This window comes from Jaculus jaculus, chromosome 4 (genome assembly GCF_020740685.1).
Source record: "Jaculus jaculus isolate mJacJac1 chromosome 4, mJacJac1.mat.Y.cur, whole genome shotgun sequence".
NCBI classification, from domain to species: domain Eukaryota; kingdom Metazoa; phylum Chordata; class Mammalia; order Rodentia; family Dipodidae; genus Jaculus; species Jaculus jaculus.
In genome coordinates, this window is record NC_059105.1 from 155,592,693 (window position 1) to 155,614,444 (window position 21,752).

General features: G+C 42.4%; 1 protein-coding gene and 1 pseudogene across 2 annotated transcripts in view; one reads left to right on the plus strand and one right to left on the minus strand.

Moving 5' to 3' along the window:
* Positions 1 to 21,752, plus strand: part of Rnf168 (ring finger protein 168) — a 33,115-nt gene that overhangs the window by 6,856 nt on the left and 4,507 nt on the right. Inside the window, exons 3-6 of one of the 2 annotated variants that reach the window (XM_045147490.1) lie at positions 3,800 to 3,876; positions 16,601 to 16,780; positions 17,950 to 18,071; positions 21,586 to 21,664. In XM_045147490.1, the coding sequence (XP_045003425.1) occupies positions 3,800 to 3,876; positions 16,601 to 16,780; positions 17,950 to 18,071; positions 21,586 to 21,664 (458 nt within the window). The remainder of the gene's footprint in view (positions 1 to 3,799; positions 3,877 to 16,600; positions 16,781 to 17,949; positions 18,072 to 21,585; positions 21,665 to 21,752) is intronic. The other variant, XM_045147491.1, reaches the window with a different exon arrangement.
* LOC123460115 lies at positions 6,868 to 7,108 on the minus strand (annotated as a pseudogene).

The window sequence follows — 21,752 nt, forward strand, 5'->3', positions numbered from 1 at the left end:
ATGCCTTGTGGGTTTAAAAAAAAAATAAGAAGTTTTGAGTGCTAGAGTGTAGCTGAGGCTGATCTGGAATTCACTGTGTAGTATCAGGGTGGCCTTAAATTCACAGAATCCTCCCACCTTTGCCTCCCAAGTGCTGGGATTAAAGGCAAGCGCCACCACTCCTGGCTAGATTTGTTTCCTACATATCATTTCCTTGACTGCAATAGTCCCACTTAGAATTAGAGCTGAAATAATTCCCAACTTTCCCAAAACTTAGTTTTGTGCAGGAGTGTAGTTACTGAAGTCTCTGTGTTTTAGCTTGTTTGCAGCTAATATTTTGACAGGAATTTGAATGCCAGTAGCTGAAAAAAACAAAAAGTTGGGGATGAAGCTAAGAGGTAGAGCACTTGCTTAGTATGGTGGCTTGAATGTGAATGTATGTCCCCCATAGTCTCAGGTACTTTTTTTTGGTTTGTTTAGTTTTTCAAGGTAGGGTCTCCCTCTAACCCAGGCTAACCTGTAGCCTCAGGGTGGCCTTGAACTCATGGAGATCCTCCTACCTCTGCCTCCTGAGTGCTGGTGTTAAAGGCATGCACCACCATGCCCAGCTCAAAGTTACTTTAAAAAAATAATAATAAGTTTTATTTATTTATTTGAAAGAGACCGAGAGAATGGGTGCGTCAGGGCCTCCAGCCACTGCAAATGAGCACCAGACATATGCGGCACCTTGCGCACCTGTCTTACGTGGGTCCTGGGGTATCAAACCTGGGTCCTTTGGCTTTGTAGGCAAATGCCTTAACTGCTAAGTCATCCCGCCAGCCCCTGAGGTACTTTTTAAAAAGATTTTATTGACAGCTTCTGTATATATAGACAATAAACCGTGATAATTCCCACCCACAACCTCCATTTCCCCCCTCCCAAGCCTACCCTGCATGAAATCTCTTCTTTCCAATTAGTCTCTTTTCAATTTTAATGTCATCATTTTAATCCTATTATGAAAGTTATATGTAGGTAGTTTCAGGCACTGTAAGGTGAATTATTTGAGAGAACAAGGCAGAGAAAGAGAGAGAATGGGTGCACCAGGGAAATGAACTCCAGATGCATGCACCACCTTGTGTATCTGGTTTATGTGGGTCTTAGGGAATCAAACCGAGGTCCTTTGGCTTTGCAGGCAAGTGCCTTAACCACTAAGCCATCTCTCCAGCCCCTAAAGTATTTTTTTTTTCTTTTTTTGAAGGTAGGGTCTTGCTCTAGCTCAGGCTGACCTGGAATGCACTAGTAGTCTGAGGGTGGCCTTGAACTCACAGTGATCCTCCTACCTCTGCTTCCCCAGTGCTGGGATTAAAGGCATACGCCACCATTCCCAGCCCCTAAGGTATTTTTTTTAATTTTTTTTTTCTTTGTTTGAGAGTGACAGGGAGGGAAAGAGGCAGAGAGAGAGAGAATAGGCACGCCAGGGCCTCCAGCCATTGCAAACAAACTCCAGACACATGTGTCACCAGCTTACTCGGGACCTGGGGAATCGGGCCTCAAACCGGGGTCCTTAGGCTTCACAGGCAAGCACTTAACTGCTAAGCCATCTCACCAGTACCCCCCCAAAGTTTTTGTTTGTTTGTTTGTTTTTCAAAGTAGGGTCCAAGCTTACCTGGAATTCACTATGTAGCCTCAGGATGGCCTCGAACCCCTAAGGTATTTTTGAATAAGCTTGCAACTGTGTCTCCAGTAGGCAAAACCAGAGGGGGTGTCACTGGAGGTAGATCTTTTAGCCCAGCTCTACTAGATATATAGAGAGCAAGTCAGAGCTCTGGCCATTGGTATTTGCTTTGATGTTTGTATTTTTGCTATTGAGCTATGAAAAAGAGTCAATTTCCTCCACCATGATAGAACTTCCCTAGGATTCTATAAGGCTAAAATAAGCCCTTTCCTCCAATAAGCTGCTACTTTTCAAGTGTTTGTCCACCAATGGGTACGTAACTGCAACACCTAATATGGGTGAAGCCCTGGGTTCAGTCTCCAAAGACCCTGTCTCAAAATAAATACATAAACAGATAAAATAGAAACAAAGAGGGATGTTGGAAATGTATCCCAGTGGTAGAGTGCATGCTTAGTAGCTTGTTTAAGGCCATAGATTTAGTCCCCCAGTATTATAAAATAAATAAATTGTACATACTATGGAGTTAATAAATAACTAGAAAGTAATGCTTTGAGGCTATAAGCTTTCCACCAACCAATTTTCAAGCAGAGATTTTGGCATCTACTTGTGATTGTCGCCTCTATCAATTCCTATATAATGTCAACTGCAGAATACAGAGGTGATCCAGATAGTCTAAGATTCATTCCTCACTCTTGTAGGAGTCTTTTTTCTGAGAAGCCCCACAGACTATCTCTTCATCACAATAATAATTTTAGTTTTTTCAAGGTAAGGTCTTATTCTAGCTCAGGCTGACTCAGGTTGACCTTGAACTCACAGCAGTCTTCCTACCTCTCCCCAGTGCTACAATTAAAGGTGTGCACCACCACACATGGTGAAAAAAAGCATTTCTTGTGTGTGTGCGCACATGCACAGTCTATAAATTAAAACACAAAATGAAGTGGTACAAGTTTAACATATAAACATGTTGGGGCTGGAGAGATGGCTCAGAGGTTAAGGCATTTGCTGCAAAGCCTAACCACTCAGGATTCCCCAGGACCCACATAAAACCAGATGCACAAGGTGGTATAAGTGTGTGGAGTTTGTTTGCAGTGGCCAGAGGCCCTGGCATGCCTGTTCTTTCTCTCATGAATAAATTTTTTAAAAATACATATTTTTTTCATTTATTTGAGAGAGAGAAAGAGGCAGATAGAGAATGAGCACACCAGGGCTTCAGCCTATGCAAACAAACTCCAGATGCATTCTCCACCTTGTGCATCTGGCTTATGTGAACACTGGGGAATCAAACCTCAAACCAGGGTCGTTAGGCTTCATAGGCAAGTGCCATAACCATTAAGCCATCTCTCCAGCCCCAGCTTAGCAGTTAAGGCATTTGCCTGTGAAGCCTAAGGACCCATGTTCTACTCTCCAGATCCCATGTTAGCCAAATGCACAATGGTGAGGCAAGTGCAAGGTCACACATGTCCAGTAGGTGGTGCAGGTGTCTGGAGTTTGATTTCAGTGGCTGAGGTCCTGATGTGCCAATTCTCTCTCTCAAATAAAAAAAACTAAATTTTTAAAAGTTTTTTCAAAAAGCATCAATAGTCACAGAATCAATGTAAATACTATCAAAGATATGTGTATTGAATGGCTTGCTTTTGGGGTTTAAAAAAAAACTTATTTGGACTGGAGAGGTGGCTTAGTGGTTAACACGCTTGCCTGCAAAGCCAAATGTCCCAGGTTCAATACCTCAGGACCTACATAAGCCAGATACACAATAAGGCATCCATTTGGAGTTTATTTGCAATGGCTGGATGCTCTGGCATGCCCTTTATATCTCTGCCTGTCTCTCTGCACATTGAAAAAATAATGGGGGGAGGAACCTTTCATTTATTTGAGAGAGAGACAGGAAGGGAGGGAGGGAGAGAGAAGAGGGAAAGTGCCCAAAAGAGAGTACATGGCATGCTAGGGTCTCATACTGCAAAGGAACTCAGATGCATGTGTTACTTTGTGTGCCTGGATTTACATGGGTACTGGGGAATCGAACCCATGCCTACAGACTTTGCAAGCAAGCTCCTTTAACTGCTGAGCCATCTCTCCAGCCCATTTATAAGTTTTAATGAGATGCCAAAGTTAGCCATAACTTTCTGTATTACCTATAATACTATTTTCTTTTTTGATGTGAAACAGTTGATGACTGTCAGCCAGTTCGTCTATTAAGTAAACCTGGAGAACTGAGAAAAGAATATGAAGAGGAGATAAGCAAGGTAGGTTTGCTTTATCTCATTTATGTATTTATCTGAGTGAGAGAGAGGTCCATCAGGTCTTTTGCTCCTACAAACTCCAGATGCATGTGTCACTTTGCATCTATTTTTGTTTTTCAGAAAATTTCTCTGCCTTGCTTTCCATCTCAGATTTCCACATAGTTTTATGTGTTTATGTAACTAATATATCTTGAATTTTTTTATTTATTTTAATTTTATTTTTTTAGCTTTTCAAGGTAGGGTCTCACTCTAGCCCAGGCTGACCTGGAATTCACTATGGAGTCTCAGGGTGGCCTCAAACTCATGGCAATCTTCCTACCTCTGCCTCCCAAGTGCCGGGATTAAAGGCATGCATCACCACACCTGGCTTTTGAAATTTAATGTTAAATTATTTATTTGAGAGACAGAGGAGGGAGAAGAGAGAGAGAATGGGCACTTCAGGGCCTCCTGCCACTGCAAACAAACTCCAGATCCATGTGCCACTTTGTGCTTTATATGGGTATTGGAAAATTGAACCAAGTCTGTCAGGGTTTGCAGACAAATGCTTTTAACCACTGAGTTGTCTCACTAGTCCTGAAATGTAAATTTTTTTTTTTTCCAAGGTAGGGTCTCACGCTAGCCCAGGCAGACCTGAAGTTCACTTTGTAGTCTCAGGATGGCCTTTAACTCATGGTGATCCTCTTACCTCTGCCTCTACTGTGATTAAATGCGGGTGCCACCACACCCGGCCTGAAATGTAAATTATTTATGTTTTTAAATTTTTATTTATTTGCAAGCAGAGATAGGAGAGAGAATAGGCACACCAACGATTGCAAAGAAACTCAAGATGCATGTGCCACTTTGTGTGTCTGGCTTTTAAATGGGTACTGGGGAATCAAACAGGGGTCCTTAACCACTGAGCAATCTCTCCAGTCCCTTAAAATATAATTTTTATTAATTTATTTTAATTTTTATTTTGGTTTTTTGAGATAAGGTCTCATTCTAGCTCAGGCTGACCTGGAATTAACTATGTAGTCTCAGGGTGGCCTTGAACTCATGGCGATCCTCCTACCTCTGCCTCCCAAGTGCTGGGATTAAAGGCATGTGTCACCACACCTGGCTAAATTTTTTTAAAGAAGTATTCTTTTTTAATTTATTTATTTAAGAGAGTGAGAGAGAAAGAGGCAGAGAGTGAGAAAATGGGTGCACCAGGGTCTCCAGCCACTGCAAATGAACTCCAGATATATACACCACCTTGTGCATCTGGCTTACATGGGTCCTGGGGAATTGAACCAAGGTCCTTTGGCTTTGCAGGAAAATGCCTTAACCACTAAGCCGTCTCTCCAGCCCCCAATTTTTTTTTTAATTTCAATATCTCATTTAATTTTTTAAATTAGGATTACTGAACAATTATAATAATTTAATATTCATTATCAGAGGTGCATAAAACATTAATAATATATTAAATACTACAGTGATAAAGTTGCTAGACCATGCATTTAGAAAAACCGTGTTTAGTATTTGAAAGTTCCAGTTTTACGAGGTTTTTGCTCTGTACTTGTAATTACAGCATGTTCCATTCTCTTTTTGATATAATTTATCTAGTTTGTGCAATCACTACTATGCTGTTCAAAATTTTTTAAATTTAAATTTTAAGCCTTTCTCTGCCACTTGGGAAGTAGGATTAAACTGTTTACTTATTCTTTACAGAAGATTGAAATTTTAATTTTCACTTTGATCCTGTTTGATTAAAGAAAAATCATGACACCACTACCACACGATTTTAAAACAGAATGTAATAAAAACAAGTCCGATTTATATAACCAGCAAATTATCAGATAAGGCATGTTAACTATCTCACAGCTGTCATAAGCCCAAGTACAACAGTGCTTGGCATTTTGTCTACAAGCTTTACACCAGTGTTTCTGTTCTCAGCAACTCATTTAGGAAAATGGCAGCAATACAAAAACTATTATGACCAGTAGGTGGTCCTCTACAGGGCCAGTAAGAGAATTCTTTATAATAAAAATGCAAAATGTCTTGATAATTACCTCAAAGGTCAATGTCAGAACAATGCAACCAAAAAGACATACTCATTAATAATCATTTCCCTTTGAGAAAAAGTCAGAAATGCTTCTATACAAAAAATAAGCAATAATGATTCTAAAATTGTGATTAATATACTGTATTTCTTTCAAGCCAACACAAACTTTTCACCTCCAGAATAGAACCTCATTTTACTGCTGTTTTTTTTAAATATTTTTTTATTTTTTGAGGTAGGGTCTCACTCTAGCCCAGGCTGACATGGAATTCACTATGTAGTCTCAGGGTGGCCTCGAACTCACAGCAGTCCTCCTACCTCTGCCTCCCAAGTGCTTGGATTAAAGACATGCGCCACCACGCCCGGCTAGAACCTCTTTTTAAACCAGTATTTGAATCGAGTTCATAGTCCTAAAGCCATTTTTCTTCGTATAGTGTTTTCACTTGAAAACATAAGCTGCAAAATGGAACCCAGCTGTCAGTTATAAAGAGCTACAAGTTGAGCATCCTTCAACAAAAATACTGACCAGTAATATTTTAGTTTTTCAGACCTTAAGAGTATTTGCATAACATGTTGCTGATGGGATCCAAGTCTAATCAAAGTTCATCTCATTTAACCTGAAGAGAATTTTATTTTCAGTGCTCCTGTATTTTAGCTGTAACCCTTCACAAGTTCAGGTGTGGAGCTGGCTACTTGCAGCGTCATGTCTGCTCATGTTTCAGATTTGACAGGGGTTTGGATTTCAGATTAAACATGCTCCAGTATGGTAAACGCCAATTCATAGTAACTTCCGGCAGAAACCAACAAACTTCTATACCAGCCTAAAAGTTAATACAGTATCGAGGTCAGAACATGATTCTCCTATATGGTCAGCTGTAATTTATTAAATAATACGAATGAAACCTTAGCGAGTCCTTCCAAAGCTGCACGATTTCCAAATGGTTTTTCTCCAGTTGCACAACCTCTCCATTCCTTTAGTCTTTTTTTAGTCGTTTAGCTTTTGCAATATTTTCTTGATGTTTTTTCTTCTTCTTTTGCTCTTTCTCCTTGGCCTCCATCATCTTGGCCAATTTCCAGGACAGTACAGCGCTTGCTAGGAAGAGTGGAGTGAGGGCCCAATGACAGTTGTAAGGAAACCATATGGGTCTTTTGCAGCCCATTCCATGACATACTCAGCCCACGCCTTTATGTCAAACATCTTTGTGACAGTCTTAGGAAACTTCTGCTTGAGTAGTGATCTCTAATCTTTTCCTGGGCTTATCACTAGGCCAGTCAATCTCAGATGATGTCTTTAGTTGTACAATAGACTTCTGAGAGGATTTCATTCCCTCTCATCCCGTTCCCCCGCCCTCCCCCGCTCCTGGCACTTCGCACTCCAGGACACGCCCGACCTCCCAGGCAGAGGCGGTGGTGCAGAGACCCGGATGAAGGAGGGGAGAGGGCTCTCAGCACCGGGTCGTCCACTGTCTCATCCAGCACAGCCACGGCCACACACGAGCCCCCCTCCGCCCACCCCGCATCCAGATCCCACAGGCTCCAACGCCCACTCCCAACTCACCCCACCCCCCAATTTTTTAAGAAATATTTTATTTATTTATTAGAGAGAGAGAGAGAGAAAGAAGTTGAGAAAAAGAGAGAATACACCAGGGCCTCCAGCTACTGCAAACAAATGCAAGATGTTTGTGCCACCTTATCCTTTGGCTTTGCAGGAAAATGCCTTAACTGCTAAACTATCTTTTCCAGCCCCCAATTTTTTAAAAATTATTATTATTTTTTTGTTTTGTTTTTTGTTTTTTTGAGGTAGGGTCTCACTGTAGCCAGGCTGACCTGGAATTCACTATGGAGTTTCAGGGTGGCCTCGAACTCACAGCAAGCCTCCTACCTCTGCCTCCCGAGTGCTGGGATTAAAAGCATGCGCCACCACACCCAGTTTAAAAATTATTTAATGCATGTGTGTGTACATGCACATGTGTGTATGGGCCATCCAAGGCTTCTTGCCACTGAAAACAAACACCAAACACTTTTGCACGTGGCTAATGTAAGTGACTCAGGCATTGAACCCAAGTGCGTTGGTTTGATTCAGGTGTCTCCCATAAAATCATGTGTTCTGAATGCTAGGTCCTCAACTGTTGGCAACTTGCTGGAGGAGGTGTGTTGGGGGCGGGCTTAGGGGTGTTACAGCCAGATTCCCCTTGCCAGAGTTTGGCACACTCTTAGGCCTCAGTGTTCCACCTGCTGTGGTAGAGGTGATGTCCAGCCTCTGCTCATGCCACATTTTTCCCTGCCATCTTGGAGCTTCGCCCCAAGTCTCTAAGCCAAAATAAACCCTTGCCTCCAACAAACCATTGTTGGTCTGGTGCCTTGTAGCAGCACCAAGAAGGTAACTGCAACAGTAAAACTGGGACGGAGAAGTGGAATTATTGCTGCTACAAACCTGACTGTGGCTTTTGGAACTGACTTGCAGGAGGAATGTGAAAGGATTTGAAATCTTGTTCTAAGAGACACTTGCAGTGCTGAAGGCAGAGTCCCATGACTATTGTGGTCAGAACTGAAATACCTGAATGCAGTAAGAACTATGTCCTGGTGGGGTTTGGCTTATGAGGGTGAGAAATAACTTCACCGGGAGTAGTCTAGAAGCAGTTTGTGTAAAAGCATGCTGCATTCAGCCTGCTTGTGTCCTGAGAATTTGTGCAGGGTGGCATTGGACAAAATGGACTGGTGTGAGCAGATGGATATGGCACAGGAAGAAATGAAAGTGTTGGGGTGGAGACAGTCCCCCTTCAGCTGCAGTTGCTTGAGAGAGTGCAACCACTGAGACTGGGCCAGCAGCTTCTGTATTGGAACAACGGGAAGAATGCTGGCTTTCGAAGATAGGGGCACCTGAATGCTGAAGGAGTTTTTCTGCTCAAAATCAGTGTTATTTTCCTCCTGCATTAATAATTTAGTCCATGTGGTATCATGGAGTACAACCAATGCAGGAAAGAAAGGGTCATTGGATTTGCCACAGGGTTTTGATTTTTGGAAATGGCCATGGACAATGTAAAGCAAGGTTTGTTGGAAGTCCATGTGTGGAGATCTGGTGGAGCCATGAAGATGAACCATGGGTTGCAATGGAGACCTTAGGCTTTTTGTTTGTTTGCTTGCTTGCTTGTTTGTTTGAAGTAGGATCTTAGGCTAGCCCAGGTTGGCCTGAAATTCACTTTGGAGTTTCAGGCCGGCCTTGAACTCACAGTGAGCCTCCTACCTCAACCTCCCAAGTGCTGGGATTTAAGGCTTGTACCACCATAACCGGCCCCTAGGCCTTTTTGAAATGCCAGGGCTGGGCTGGAAAGATGTCTCAGCCATTAAGAGGTGCTTGATTACAAAGTCTAATGGCCTGGGTTTGATTTTCTGGCACCCACATAAAGCTTGATGCACAAAGTGGCACCGCATCTGGAGTTCTTTTGCAGTGGCAAGAGGTCCTAGCACACTCAGTCATTTTCTCTCCTTGTAAATAAATATAATATGAAATGCCAGGGCTGTGAAACAGCCACCAAGGAGAGCTGCCAGCTTTGGATGAAGCCCCCAGCCCCACCTCAGCTATAACCAACCCACCTAGAGAGGCAGAATTGAAACTCCAGGGACTTGAAGCTGGTTAGATTTGTTGGACTTGGAGCTCTGGAACTTGATGTTTGCCCTGTTTGTTTTGGATCTTGTATTAGTTCAGTCTTCCTTGCTATGCCCAATGCCATCTTTTGTGGTGAAAATGTTCTGTCTGTGTCATTGTTTTTTGTTTTTGTATCTGTTTTATTTTACAGCTAACAGTTAAGAGACTTTGAACTATGAAGATGTTTGAACAATGTTAGTGTTAATAAAAATGAGGACTGGGGCTGGAGAGATGGTTTAGCAAATAAGGCACATGCTTATGAAGACTAAGGACCCAAGTTCAGTTCTCCAAGTCCCAAATAAGCCAGATGCTCATAGTGGCAAATGCATCTGGAGTTTGTTTGCAGTGGCTAGAAGCCCTAGTGCACCCATTCTCTCTCTCTCTCCTCTCTGTGACTGTAATAAATAAAAAATAAAATATTTGTAAAAAAGGATGGGAGCCGGGTGTGGTGGCGTACACCTTTACACTCCAGCACTCAGGAGGCAGAGGTAGGATCGCTGAGAGTTCGAGGCCACTCTGAGACTACATAGTGAATTCCAGGTCAGCCTGAGCCACAGTGAGACCCTACCTCGAAAAACAAAAAACAAAAACAAACAAAAAATGATGGGGACTTATAAAGTTGGACTGAATGCATTACATTTTACATCATGGAATGGTTATCATTTTACGGGACCAGGGGTTGGAATATGGTAGTTTGAATTAGGTATTCCCCATGAACTCAAGTGTTTTGAATGCTTAGTTTCCAGCTGATAGTAGTTTGGGAATTGGAGCCTCCTAGAGGAGATTTATTGGAGGGGGGGGGGAGGCAGGCTTATGGATGTTATAGACAGCTTCCCCTTGCCAGTGTTTGGCACACACTCCTACTGCTGTTGCTCACCTGGTATTGGCCAGGAGGTGATGTCCAACCTTGGCTCATGCCACATTTCCCCTGCCCATCCCCTGGAGTCTGGAAGCCAAAGTAAACCCTTTCCTCCCGTGAGCCACTTTTGGTCATTTGCCTTACACTAGCAGCGTGAAGCTAACTGCAGCACAAGGAATTCATCCATTTCTTTCAGGTTTTCCAATTTTGTGGAATACAGGTTTTTAAAATATGTCCTGATGATTCTCCCAATTTCATTGGTATCACTTGTGATGTCTCCTTTTTCATTTCTAATCTTGTTGATTTGGGTCTTCTCTTTTTTTTTTTTTTCTTTTGATCTGTTTGACCAGGGGTTTTTCAATCTTGTTTATTTTTTTCAAAGAACCAGTTTAGGCTGGGCGTTGTGGCACATGCCTTTAATCCCAGCACTCTGGAGGCAGAGGTGGGTGGATCATTGAGAGTTCGAGGCCAGCCGGAGACTACATAGTGAATTCCAGGTCAGCCTGGGCTAGAGTGAGACCCTACCTCAAAAAACCAAAAAAAAAAAGAACCAGCTCTTTGTCAATTTAAAAAATCGTTTTTAGGGCTGGAGAGATGGCTTAGCGGTTAAGCGCTTGCCTGTGAAGCCTAAGGACCCCGGTTCGAGGCTCGGTTCCCCAGGTCCCACATTAGCCAGATGCACAAGGGGGCGCACGCATCTGGAGTTCGTTTGCAGAGGCTGGAAGCCCTGGCGTGCCCATTCTCTCTCTCTCTCCCTCTATCTGTCTTTCTCTCTGTGTCTGTCGCTCTCAAATTTAAAAAAAAAAAATCGTTTTTATTTTAAAGTCACTGACTTATGCTTTGAAAAAAAAAAGTTTATTTGGAACAGAGAGAGAGAGAAAACAAAAATGAGAATGGATATGCCAGGGCCTCTAGCCACTGTAAACAAACTCCAGATGCATGTGCCACCTTGTGCATCTGGCTTACATGGGTACTGGGAAATCAAACCTGGGTCCTTAGACTTCACAGGCAAGTGCCTTAACCACTGCACTATCTCTCCAGCCCTAACTTCTGCTTTAATCCTGATACTGATAATTTTTCCTTCTGGCACTTTTGGGATTGAATTGTTTGTTCTCATTTTTCCAAATTTTTTAAGTGGATAGTTATTTATTTGAAATCTGGCTATTTTCCTAATGATAGGCATTTAGTGTGTTGTAAACATCCCTCTTAGATTTTCCTTCATTGTATCCCTTAAGTTTTTTTTACGTCTCTTTTTAAAATTTTTTATTTTCACAATTTTTATTAACATTTTCCATAATTATAAAAAATATCCCCTGGTAATACTCCCCCCCACCAGCCCTTAAGTTTTAGTATGTTGCGTTTTCATTGTCATTCAGTTCTAGAAATTTAATGATTTTCTTTCTGTTTACTTAAAGGACATGTGCTGGGCATGGTGGTGCAAGCCTTTAGTACCAGCACTCGGGAGGCAGAAGTAGGAGGATGACTGTAAGTTCAAGGCCACCCTGAGACTACATAGTTAATTCCAGATCAGCCTGAGCTAGAGTGAGACCCTACCTTGAAAAACCATAAAAGAAAAAAAAAAAACAAAAATGTGTGTGGGTGTGTGTACATACATCACACAATCACACATACATATACACACTTAAAGGGCATACTTATTTTTTAAATATTTTTATTAGATAGGCAGATAGAGAATGGGCATACCAGGGCCTCCAACCACTGCATACACACTCTAGACACATGTGCTACCTTGTGCATCTGGCTTACATGGGTCCTGGGGAATTGAACCTAGGTCTTTTGGTATTGCAGGCAAGCCCTTTAACTGCTAAGCCATCTCTCCAGCCCCACTGTGTTTTTTTTAATATTTAGTATTTTTATTTATTTGCAAGTGGAGATATACATAGAGAATATGGGCATGCCAGGGTCTCCTGCCACTCAAATGAATTCCAGATACATGTACCATCTCCTAATATTGTGTTGGAATTTAATCCTGATTTTATAGTAGACTTTGTTTTATAAAATTGGGTGTCTCCTCCAGGCATGGTGGCACATGTCTTTAATCCCTGCACTTGGGAGGCAGAGGTAGGTGGAGCACCATGAGTTTGAGGCAGCTCTGAAATTACATAGTGAATTCCAGGTCAGCCTGGACTAGTGTGACACCCTACCTCAAAAAAAAAAAAAAAGAAATTGGGTGTCCCTGTGTTTAGTGCATGTAAGTTTATGATTATGATATCCTATTATTGAATCATTCCTTTAGTGAGTATAAAGTGGCCTTTTTTATCTTATTGATTACATTTGGTTTAAAGTCTATTTTTTTAGATATTAGTGCAGGTACACCTGCTTTTTTCTTATTTCTGTTTGCTTGGAATATCTTTTCCATCCTTTCACCTTATGGTAGTGTTTATCTTTACTGATGAGGTGAATTTCTTATAGACAGCAAATGTATGGATGCAGCGTTCTAATCTATCCTGTTAAACTGTGAGTTGAGTCAATTAATGTTCAGAATTATAACTGTGAAGTGTGAATTAATCCCTTTTGAGTTAAAGGCGTTTGTGGAGTTTGATGTTTTTTTGGTCATTAAGTCCTTTTATGTCTGTTCTAGTTTTATTTCTTTTTCTCGCCCCGTGTGTGTGTTCATTTCTTCATTGTGGAGTACTCCACGCAGTGTGCTTGGTAGGGCTGGCTTACTACTCATGGAATCATAAAGCTGGCTTATATCATGAAAACTTTTTCTTTCACCTTCTATTGTGAGGGATAATTTTGCTGTGATTAGTAGTTTGGGTTGGCAGCCATAGTCTTAGCTTTTGAAATACTCCATTCCAAGCTCTTCTGGTTTTTAGAGTTTCTATTGAAAAGTCGGAGGTAATTCTCATAGGTTTACCTTTCTGTGTAACAAGCTGTTTTTCGCATTCGGCTTTTAGTGCTCTCTGTCTGTTTTCTGTCCCATAAAGGAAACCTGCAGTAAAAACTTTGAGGAAACCCAAGGCATAGAGTTCCAAAATGAAATTATGAGCATACTAAACAATTTTTTTGTTCATTTTTATTTATTTATTTGAGAGTGACAGAAAGAGAAAGAGGCAGAGAGAGAGAGAGAGAATGGGCATGCCAGGGCTTCCAGCCACTGCAAATGAACTACAGACGTGTGTGCCCCCTTGTGCATCTGGCTAACGTGGGTCCTGGAGAATCGAGTCTCGAACCAGGGTCCTTAGGCCTCACAGGCAAGCGCTTAACTGCTAAGCCATCTCTCCAGCCAATACTAAACAATTTTAATATTTTATTTAATTATTTATTTGATAGAAAGAGGGAGAGATAGAATGGGCATGCCAGGGCTTCTAGCCACTGCAAATGAATTCTAAACACGTGCACTCCCTTGTGCATCTGGCTTATGTGGGTCCTGGGGAATCGAACCTGGGTCCTTTGGCTTTACAGACAAACACTTTAACTGCTAAGCTATCCCTCCAGCCCTAAACAATTTTAATGATGCCTTAACATAAACGGCTGGATGTAATGGAACGTGGTCAAAATATTTCCAAATAACTCAAAGAATGGCTGATTGAGACAAAAGATAATTGAATGGGGGTGGAAGCAGGAGACAGGTGCCACCAGGCAGTAAATAGCACTGGGAGAACAGGGTCCAGTAGGGCAATCCAGGCCTCCCAGAGTGTTTCCCAGTAACATATGGACATGGCACACATAAGGTGGGCCCTGCCTAGGTTCAAGTGTACCCAGCCCAATTCAGCAGATAGACTACCATCCCATACCCACCGTGACCAAAGCTGACCAGGCCACCCAACCGAGGCTATACAAGAGCTGCTGCTGCTGCACCGTCAGCAAAACAGGGCAATATTGAGATCACCAACATAAAACAAATAACGCATGACACCAAGGCAAGATGTCCCCACCCAAACTGCCTAGTCCCGTAAAGAAAGCCTCCAGTGAAAACTTAGGAGGAAACTCAAGACATAGCATTCCAAATGGAAATAGGTCAGGCACCCCAAAACAATTTCAAATTCAAAAACATGAGAGAGACGCTGGGCGTGGTGGTGCACGCCTTTAATCCCAGCACTTGGGAGGCAGAGGTAGGAGGATCGCCATGAGTTCGAGGCCACCCTGAGACTCCACAGTGAATTCCAGGTCAGCCTGGGCTAGAGTGAGACCCCCACCTCGGGGAAAAAAAAAAAAAAACATGAGAGGGGGAATGAAGAGATGACTTAGTGTTAAAGTGTTTAAGGCACTTGCCTGTAAAGCCAAAGGAGCCAGGCTCGATTCTCCAGGATCCATTTAAGCCAGTTGCACAATGTGGTGCATGCATCTGGAGTTCGTTTGTAGCAGCTGGAGGCCCTGGTGCATCCAATTAAAAAAAAAAAAAAAAAGAATCCCTGGGCTGGAGAGATGGCTTAATGGTTAAGGTGTTTGCCTGCAAAGCCAAAGGATCCCGGTTCAATTCTCCAGGCCCCACATAAACCAGATGCACAGGGGGGCATATGTGTTTAGAATTCGTCTGCAGTGGCTAGAAGCCCTGGCATGCCCATTCTCTCTCTCTCTCTCCTCCCTCCCTCTCAAATAAATAAATTTTTTTAAAAAATTGTTGCCAGGAATAGTGATACACACATTTGATCCCAGTACTTGGGAGGCAGAGGTGGTAGGAGGATCAGCATGAGTTTGAGACCACATAGTGAATCCCAGAATTCCAGGGTCAGCCTGGGCTATCGTGAGACCCTACCTCAGAAAAAAACAAAAACAAAAAAAAAATTGGTATCTAATTAGCACTTTAAAAAAACATGGGAGGGCTGGAGAGATGACTTAGTGACTAAGGCACTTGCCTGCAAAGCCTAAGGACCCATGTTTGACTCTCCACATCTCAAATAGGCCAGATGCACGCACAAGGTGGCGCATGCGCAGGCTGACCTGGAATTCACTGTGTCGTCTCAGGGAGGCCTCAAACTCATGGTGATCCTCCTTCCTCTGCCTTGGAGTGCTAGGATTAAAGGCGTGCACCACCACGCCTGGCTGAATTCCATTTTAATTTGGTCATGTCCTCATTGAATTTATTCCATTGATCGATGAGCTTATTTATTTGTTGATTCTCCTCCTTTAGCCATCTTTTTGGCTCCGATTGACTTTAATTTCATTGAGCTATCTATTGAATACATTTGTTGGTCCTCTTTGATTTTATTCAGCTGTGAATTGAACTGTTTTTTTTTGTTCTGTTGAGCCACTGTTTGACTTATATTTTGAGTTCTTTTTGTCTATTATCTTCTGTTTCAATCAGCCATTCTTTGAGTTACTTAAGTCTTTTTTGACCATATTCCATTTCATCCAGCCATTTGTTCAGGCCAGTAAGCTAGAAAGGGAGGGGGCACTTAGTAGGATGGTATTGTATATATGTAAGAAGAACAGCTTACTGGGGTGAAAGGCCATGTTCTGCCCGTGCTGTTTACTGCCTGGTTGCAGTTGCCACTTGCCTCCACCCTTGTTCAGACATTTGTGTGTGTGTGTGCTTTTTTTGGTCTTACGAGCTGGGTTTGAAGAGGAGAAACCCATCCCTGTAGATGCGCTGGAGCCTCTGTACTCTGGAGCGCACATGCTCCCCGCCCCAGCAAGCTGGCAGTTTCCCGGGGCTGCACGTTACCCCGCCCACACGATTTTCCCTACTTCTCAGGGTTTCCACGCCAGGTGCTAGCTGGCAAATGCCAAGCAGGGGCTGCTAGCTGGCTGATTCCCTGCTCCTTGGTGGTTATCCCGGAGAGCTTGTGCAGCTCTCCATTACCACAGTGATTATGTGGTGGCTGGGAGCTTTTTGCTCCTCCTGTTTCAGTGTTGGGTCTCTCTTTCTGGTTACTTATAACCGTTCGTTTTTTGGGAGGTGTATTGTGCAGTATTCTGCCTTTTTTCACTCTTGTTTCACTGGCCTGGCTCTTATTCTGCCATATTATTTGAAAGTGTCCTGTTACTATTATCATGACATATTGTATGATAGGGCCTAGGGAGAGGGCTAAGTGGTTTAAAGTGCTTGCTAGCAAAGCTTGCCAGCCTGGGTTTAATTCCCTAGCTACCCACATAAACTAGGCACAAAATGTGGCGCAATCATCTGACATTTGTTTGTAGTGTCGAGAGGCCCTGGTGCACCCATACATATACATGCAAGTAAATGGAATTGTATTACAAAATTCAGAGAAAGCTGATTTTAATAATTTTTAAGGTGGAAGCTGAGCGACGAGCCAATGAGGAAGAAGAAAACAAAGCCAGTGAAGAGTACATACAGAAATTGTTGGCAGAGGAAGAGGAGGAGGAAAAAAGACAGGCAGAAAAAAGGCGAAGTGAGATGGAAGAACAGATGAAACATGATGAAGAACTGGCAAGGAAGCTCAGCATTAATATTGTAAGTTTTAGGAGCTGCTAATAAGTTTTCACATTCCTGTGGCTTTTACTGATTTTTCAAAAAATTAAAGAAGGTACCACCATAATTAGAAGTCGTTCATGATGATATGTTTGCTGTACTTAAGACAGGTTTTCTTTTTTTGTTTAATTGATTTTTTGCTTTTGTTTTTTGAGGTAGGGTCTCACTCTAGCCCAGGCTGACCTGGAATTCACTATGGAGTCTCAGGGTGGCCTTGAACTCAGCAATCCTCCTACCTCTGCCTTCCTGGTGCTGGGATTAAAGGCCTGTGCTACCACACCCACCCAGGTTTTCTTTAAGACACATAGTTGGGGTTTTTTTTTGTTTGTTTTTGTTTTGGGGGTGTGGAGTTTTTTTGTCTGTTTGTTTGTTTTTGGTTTTTCGAGGTAGGGTCTCACTCTGGCCCAGGCTGACCTCAGATTCACTATGGAGTCTCAGGGTGGCCTTGAACTCAGTAATCGTCCTGCCTCTGCCTCCCGGGTGCTGGGATTAAAGGTGTGTGCCACCACGCCCAGCTAAAAAACAGTTTTACGTTTTTATTTGTAAGCAGAGGGAGGGAACGATTCTCCTACCTCAGCCTCCCAGTGCTGGGATTAAACTCGTGCACCACCACGCCAGCTATACTGTGTATTTTAAGTTGCCTATATTAGTTATGATCTTTAATACAATGTAAAAGCTATGTAAACAGCTGTTACAGTGTATATTTTAGTAATCAAGAGAAAAAGCTATATTTGGTCAGAATTTTTTCAAAGAATGTATAGAATTTGAATAGAATTCATGAAAATTTCTGTGGGTTCTTTTTTTTTAATTTTTTTTCTTTATTTATTTGAGAGTGACAGAGAGAGAAGAAGGTAGAGGGGGAGAGAGAGAATGGGCACGCCAGGGCTTTCAGCCACTGTCAACGAACTCCAGACGCGTGCGCCCCCTTGTGCATCTGGCTAACGTGGGACCTGGGGAACCAAGCCTTGAACCAGGGTCCTTAGGCTTCACAGGCAAGCGCTTAACCGCTAAGCCATCTCTCCAGCCCATTCTGTGGGTTCTTAATTAGTCCAACTGTGTTCACTTCAGCAGCATATATATATATATTAGTCCAATTCATAGCTTTTTTATGAAATTCTCCTGAGCAATGTCTTTTATGTTTTTTCTTGAAGAACAATGTCAATGAGAAAAGCGTCTTGACTTCTCCCCTGAGTTCCAGAAAATTGGATCCAGTCACAAACAGATCACAGAAGAAAAACAAAAACAAGCAAAGATATTCCGGAGATATTCAAAAGTAAGTGAAGATAACCAACTGTCTTATTGTTATTATTGCTGCTGCTGTTTTTGGTTTTTCAAGGTAGGGTCTCACTCTAGCTCAGGCTGACCTGAAAGTCACTATGCAGTCTAGGGTGGCCTTGAACTCATAGCGATCCTCCTCCCTCTGCCTCCCAAATACTAATATAAAGGCATGCACCACCACTCCCAGTGTTTCAAATTATTTATTAGCCATCTATTGGTTTTTTGTTTGTTTTTTTTTACATACATGTCCATGAACTTTATATGAAAACCCTGAAGAGAGCTGGGAAAATGGCTCAGCAGTTGCTTGCAAAGCCTGATGGCCTGGGTTGGCCCAAGTTTGATTCCTCAGTACCCACACAAAGCCAGCTGCCCAAAGTGGCATGTGCATCTGGAGTTTATTTCCAAGAGCAAGAGGCTCTAGTGTGCCCATAATAACACCATTTCACATCGAGCCAAGTTTACAAAGTGGTGCATACATCAGGAAATGATTTGCAGTGGCAAAACCCCTGGCATACCTATTCTTTATCTCTCCTTGCAAATAAAAAATATTATAAAAAATAACAAAAAACAGGGCTTAGGGCTGCAGATAGCTTACCTACTAAAGTACTTGCCTCTTCAGCATGAAACTCTGACTTTGATCCCTAGTGCCCACATACAAGGCCTGGCACAGAGGCATGATTCTGTGATCCCACACAAGAGGCAGACATAGAAGGATCCCTGCAGCTTCCCTGCTGACCACACTATCCTAATTGGTCAGTGAGATGTATACCCTTTGTCAAAGATATGGACAGCATTCCTGAGGACAACACCTGAGGTTATTTTCTCACCTCTGCATGCATGCACACAAGAGGGCGGTGGGGGGGGGGCACTCCTTTAATCCCAGCACTGGGGAAGCAGAGGTAGGAGGATTGCTGTGAGTGGAGTTCCTTTACAGCAACGGGAGGCCTTGGTTCCGCCCATTGTGTGTGTGTGTGTCTGTCTGTCTGCCTCTCTCTCAAAGAAAGAAAGAAAAAAAAAGATAAAATATTTTAAGATATTTAAAAAAAAAGAAAAAACAAAAAGAATAAGAAAAACAGGTCTTGGTATAGAGAGAATATAGAGCTCAGTGGCAGAATGCTTGACTAACACATGCAAATAGGTTGATACCTATTTGCAAAAAGGAAAAACACAGCTATTAAAGACTACTTACCTATTAGTAACACCTAGTAGAAAAATGGAGAACTTGGACTTCACAGAATATGAAACTTGAAAGCTAATAAATACATTTTTTTAAAGTACTGGCCAGGTGTGGTGGCACCCGCCTTTAATCCCAGCACTCAGGAGGCAGAGGTAGGAAAATCACCATGAGTTCAAGGCCACCCTGAGATGACAGTTAATTCCAGGTCAGCCTGGACCAGAGTGAGACCCTACCTCGGAAACACACACACACACACACACACACACACACACACACACACACACGGCCAAATGTAATGCATTCCAGCATTCAGTAGACCGAGGCTACAAAGTAAGATCCTGTCTCAAAACACAACAAACACCAGTGAAATGCCACTTCATCCTCATCTTATTAGACTGTATGTTCTGGCAGTATTGATGATTACAGAAGCTATGGCTCTGTTGTACTCTGTATGTGTGTAAAGGTTTCACACTGTGACTCAAACATTCCTAACACTGCTAAGAGACAAAAGGAGCAAAAAGAGCAAACAGACAGAAGGACACATGACCAGGAAAAGAGTAGAATACTACCCAGTACTGGCAGTTATTGTAGCCAAGTATATTGTGCGCGATTCAGGAAAAATGTTAAGCTCTTTTGGAATAATACCTTGTGTACTTTAAGTATACCAGTCTTCCCAGGCATGGTGGCACATGTCTTTAATCACAGCATTTGAAATGCTGAGGTAGGAGGATCACTGTGAATGTGAGGACAGCTAGTGTACCAGTCTTGAGGGTATTCTTAGTGAGCTTTTGTGTGTCCAAAACTGCCGTTTGGATTGATATAGTAAATTGACAAAATGTTCACTCATGCCCTTTCCCTCTCTAGTCAGTACTCCCTTCCTGTTGCTGTCATGCTTTATGATTCTTATGTACATTTTTTGCACTTTTATTTTTTAATATTTTATTTTATTTTGGGTTTTCGAGGTAGAGTCTCACTGTAGCCCAGACTGACCTGGAATTCACTATGGAGTCTCTCAGGGTGACCTCGAACTCAGGGTGATCCTTCTGTCTCTGCCTCCCGAGTGTTGGGATTAAAGGTGTGCGCCATCACACCCGGCTTGCACTATTCTTTTAAATGCACTATGTGTATGTTTTCATGTGGATCGTTGTATATATGGAAGCCAGAGGACAACCTCAGGTGTTGGTCCTTAGGAATGCCATCTATCTCTTTTAAATTTATTTTTATTTTATTTATTTGAGAAAGAGAAAAAGAGGCAAATGGTGAGAGCATGGGCATGCCAGGGCCTCCAGCCACTGCAGACAAACTCCAGGTACATGCGTCATCTTGTATATCTGACTTACATGGGTACTGGAGAATTGAAACTGGGTCCTCTGGCTTCGCAGGCAAGCGCCTAAATCACTAAGCCAAAACCACTAACCCATTTCTCCAGCACCGTCCCCCCCAACATCTTTTTTATAAGGAGAGAAAGAGGAGGGGAGAATAGGCACTGTACATGAACTCTAGGCTCATGTGCTGCTTTGTGGCTCTGGCTTTATATGAGTAGTAGGAAGTTGAACCTGGGCCAGCAGTCAAGCGCCTTTAAGACATCTCCCTCTTTTAAAAAATAAAAAATAAGCCAGGTATGGTGGTGCACACCTTTAATCTCAGCACTGGGGGAGGAGGGCAGAAGTAGGAGGATCACCATGAGTTCAAGGCCACCCTGAGACTACATAGTGAGTTCCAGGTCAGCCTGGGCCAGAGTGAGACCCAACCTCAAAAAATCAAAATATAAAATAAAAAATAAAACAGAGTTTCTCTCACTGGTCTGGCTAGATGGCATGAGATAGACTAATATGTATTCCCTTGGAATGATCTTTAAGATACAAGAAAAAAATCACAAGAGAGTGTTTGCTTTTAAAGAGGGGTTTGGGGCTGGAGAGATGGCTTAGTGGTTAAGGCACTTGCCTCCAAAGCCAAAGAACCTCAGTTCAATTCCCCAGGACCACGTAAGCCATATGCACAAGATGTCACATGCATCTGGAGTTCGTTTGCAGTTTCTGGAGGCTCTTGTGTGCCCATCCCCTCTCCCTCTGCCTCTTTCTCTCAAGTAAGTAAATAAAAATATTTTTTAAAAAGTAATTTTCTCAGGCATCACATACACCCCCTCCTCATCTTGCAGTTCTCAAGGTTTTAAGTTCTGCCTTGGAATTAATCACAGTACCTGAGACCTGGAGATGAAACACGCCGATAAATTAGCCAGTCAGCAAACCATACGTCCTTAGGCATGAGTAGTCTGACTTTATTATATTTTCTAAGAAGTTCAAGTTTTAGAACTTTTTAAAATTTTTTAAAGGTACTTGTCACCTAAATCTGAGTCTGGATCAACGTCACAGTCTGAAGTTGTCTTTGAAGAAGATAAACACTCAACTCAGGTATGCTAACCCTTACGACACACTTTTTAAAAAAAAAAAAAAAATTATTTTTATTTATTTATTTGAAAGCAACAGACACAGAGAGAAA